Here is a 1,603-nt window from a genome sequence, read left to right as displayed (position 1 = left end):
TTTCTTTCTTGTTTCTGTTCATGATGCTGAGTTTGCTCCTGATCTTTCGGGGTTTCAGCTGTCAGACCTTACAGTAGAGGTCTTCCTGTTCAAAGGGAGTTTTTCCTCTCCACTGTCGCTACAAGCATGCTTAGTGTGAGGGATTGCTGAAGAGTCAATGAGTCGATGCAATCAGCTGGTTTTCCTTAGATAGAAAACTTTGAATCAATCTGACTGGATGTTTCTTGTTGAATTGTCCCTGTAAACCTGAGATAGCATGGAATGTGAGTTTGCGCTATAAAAATAAACTGAATCGAAATTAAATTAAATGAGAATCTGGTTATGGAGATTAAAACTCTAAGATATTAATCCATCCATATGGTGGCTGGAATCAGGAGCAGAGTGAAGCTATGAGGGGAAAAAGGTTCCTACCAGTAAATCTGGACAGGCTGGTTTGTCAGAATCTCTTGGAGAGGAATCAGTTTGTAATTCCAGTCAAGTTTAGATTAAATTCTTAAACCTGAACTCCCTGGATACACCAATCAAACGCCTCGGCGTTCCTGTGTACATCCCGCTCTTTGATGGCCCATGTTCCGTTCATTCAGGGAAATCTTGTTTAAAGTATTTACCTTTCCGTCTTTATCCACGCCCGCCGTCTGACCAGATGCTACGCGAACTTTGTCAGGATGAAGAGCGAGGCTGCAGAGAAACAAACATTTTCATTTAATCTTCAGAGTTTATTACAGCACAACACTGTTAAACGCTTGGCCACTGGAGAAGTTACAGGTCTAGCGCCCCTGGAGGCCACTTGCAGCACTACACCATGGCTAAATAAACCAGTAAGAAAACTAAAAAGACATTTACTGTAATAGGTTTGAGAAATAAAAATAATTCACACTGAATAAATTTCTGTTTTTGACTAAATAAAAGGAAAAAAAAAGAAAACTTTAAAAAATGTCTCAAAAAGTTTGGAGTTCACTGTTTTATAGGAAAGTTCAAAGCCTTAAAAGTTCCCGACCATTTCAGCCTAAAAACACACATAAATGCTTCACTCTAAATTCATTTACACATATAAAGCTACATTTTTGTAGGAATTTTGAAACGGGTTTATTTTTTAAATGAAATGTAATGATTTAGTCCATCATTGTAAATGTATTTTTAAAGTGTTTTTTTATTTATTGGGGTATTTATTCAAATATTTCAGCCGTGAACAGCGGAGTCTGAATCACCCTCATGGATGAATTAGTCACATAAACACAAAGGGCCACACCTGGACAGGTTCACAGGGACACCTGGTCCAAATAAAGGAACAAAATCCGACTAATCTTTATCTTTATCTAGTCTTTACAGACTAATTAAGCTCTAGCTGATCTTTGAACATCAATAAAACAAAGTTTTAATCTCTCTAAATGATTACGCTTTACATAAACTTCCCCTTATCAAACCTAGCACCAGGATATTTAATGATGCTGTCAAAAAAAAACCTAACTTTATTTATAAAGAGCTTTGAAACAAAGTGTAGAACAGCTATTAGAACAACAATGAATAAAACTATGATATAACTAAAAAAGTCTGGTTTCTGTTGCTAAAACATAATAAGAAACCAGCCGAAGTGGATTAGGGA

At 36.6% G+C, this 1,603-nt stretch overlaps 1 protein-coding gene across 1 annotated transcript in view; it reads right to left on the bottom strand.

The window, feature by feature from the left end:
* Nucleotides 1-678, bottom strand: part of LOC107086240 (echinoderm microtubule-associated protein-like 3) — a gene marked incomplete at its 5' end in the record, with an annotated part of 36,149 nt that extends 35,471 nt beyond the window's left edge. The window contains one exon of the mRNA XM_015377056.1: nucleotides 609-678. Coding sequence (XP_015232542.1) covers nucleotides 609-678 — 70 coding nt within the window. The remainder of the gene's footprint in view (nucleotides 1-608) is intronic.
* Nucleotides 679-1,603: the final 925 nt, after the last annotated feature.

This window comes from Cyprinodon variegatus, unplaced genomic scaffold, assembly GCF_000732505.1.
Source record: "Cyprinodon variegatus isolate N-32 unplaced genomic scaffold, C_variegatus-1.0 Scaffold146, whole genome shotgun sequence".
NCBI lineage: Eukaryota > Metazoa > Chordata > Actinopteri > Cyprinodontiformes > Cyprinodontidae > Cyprinodon > Cyprinodon variegatus.
Note: the sequence above shows the minus strand (reverse complement) of the source record. Positions and strands in the feature narration are given on the sequence as shown.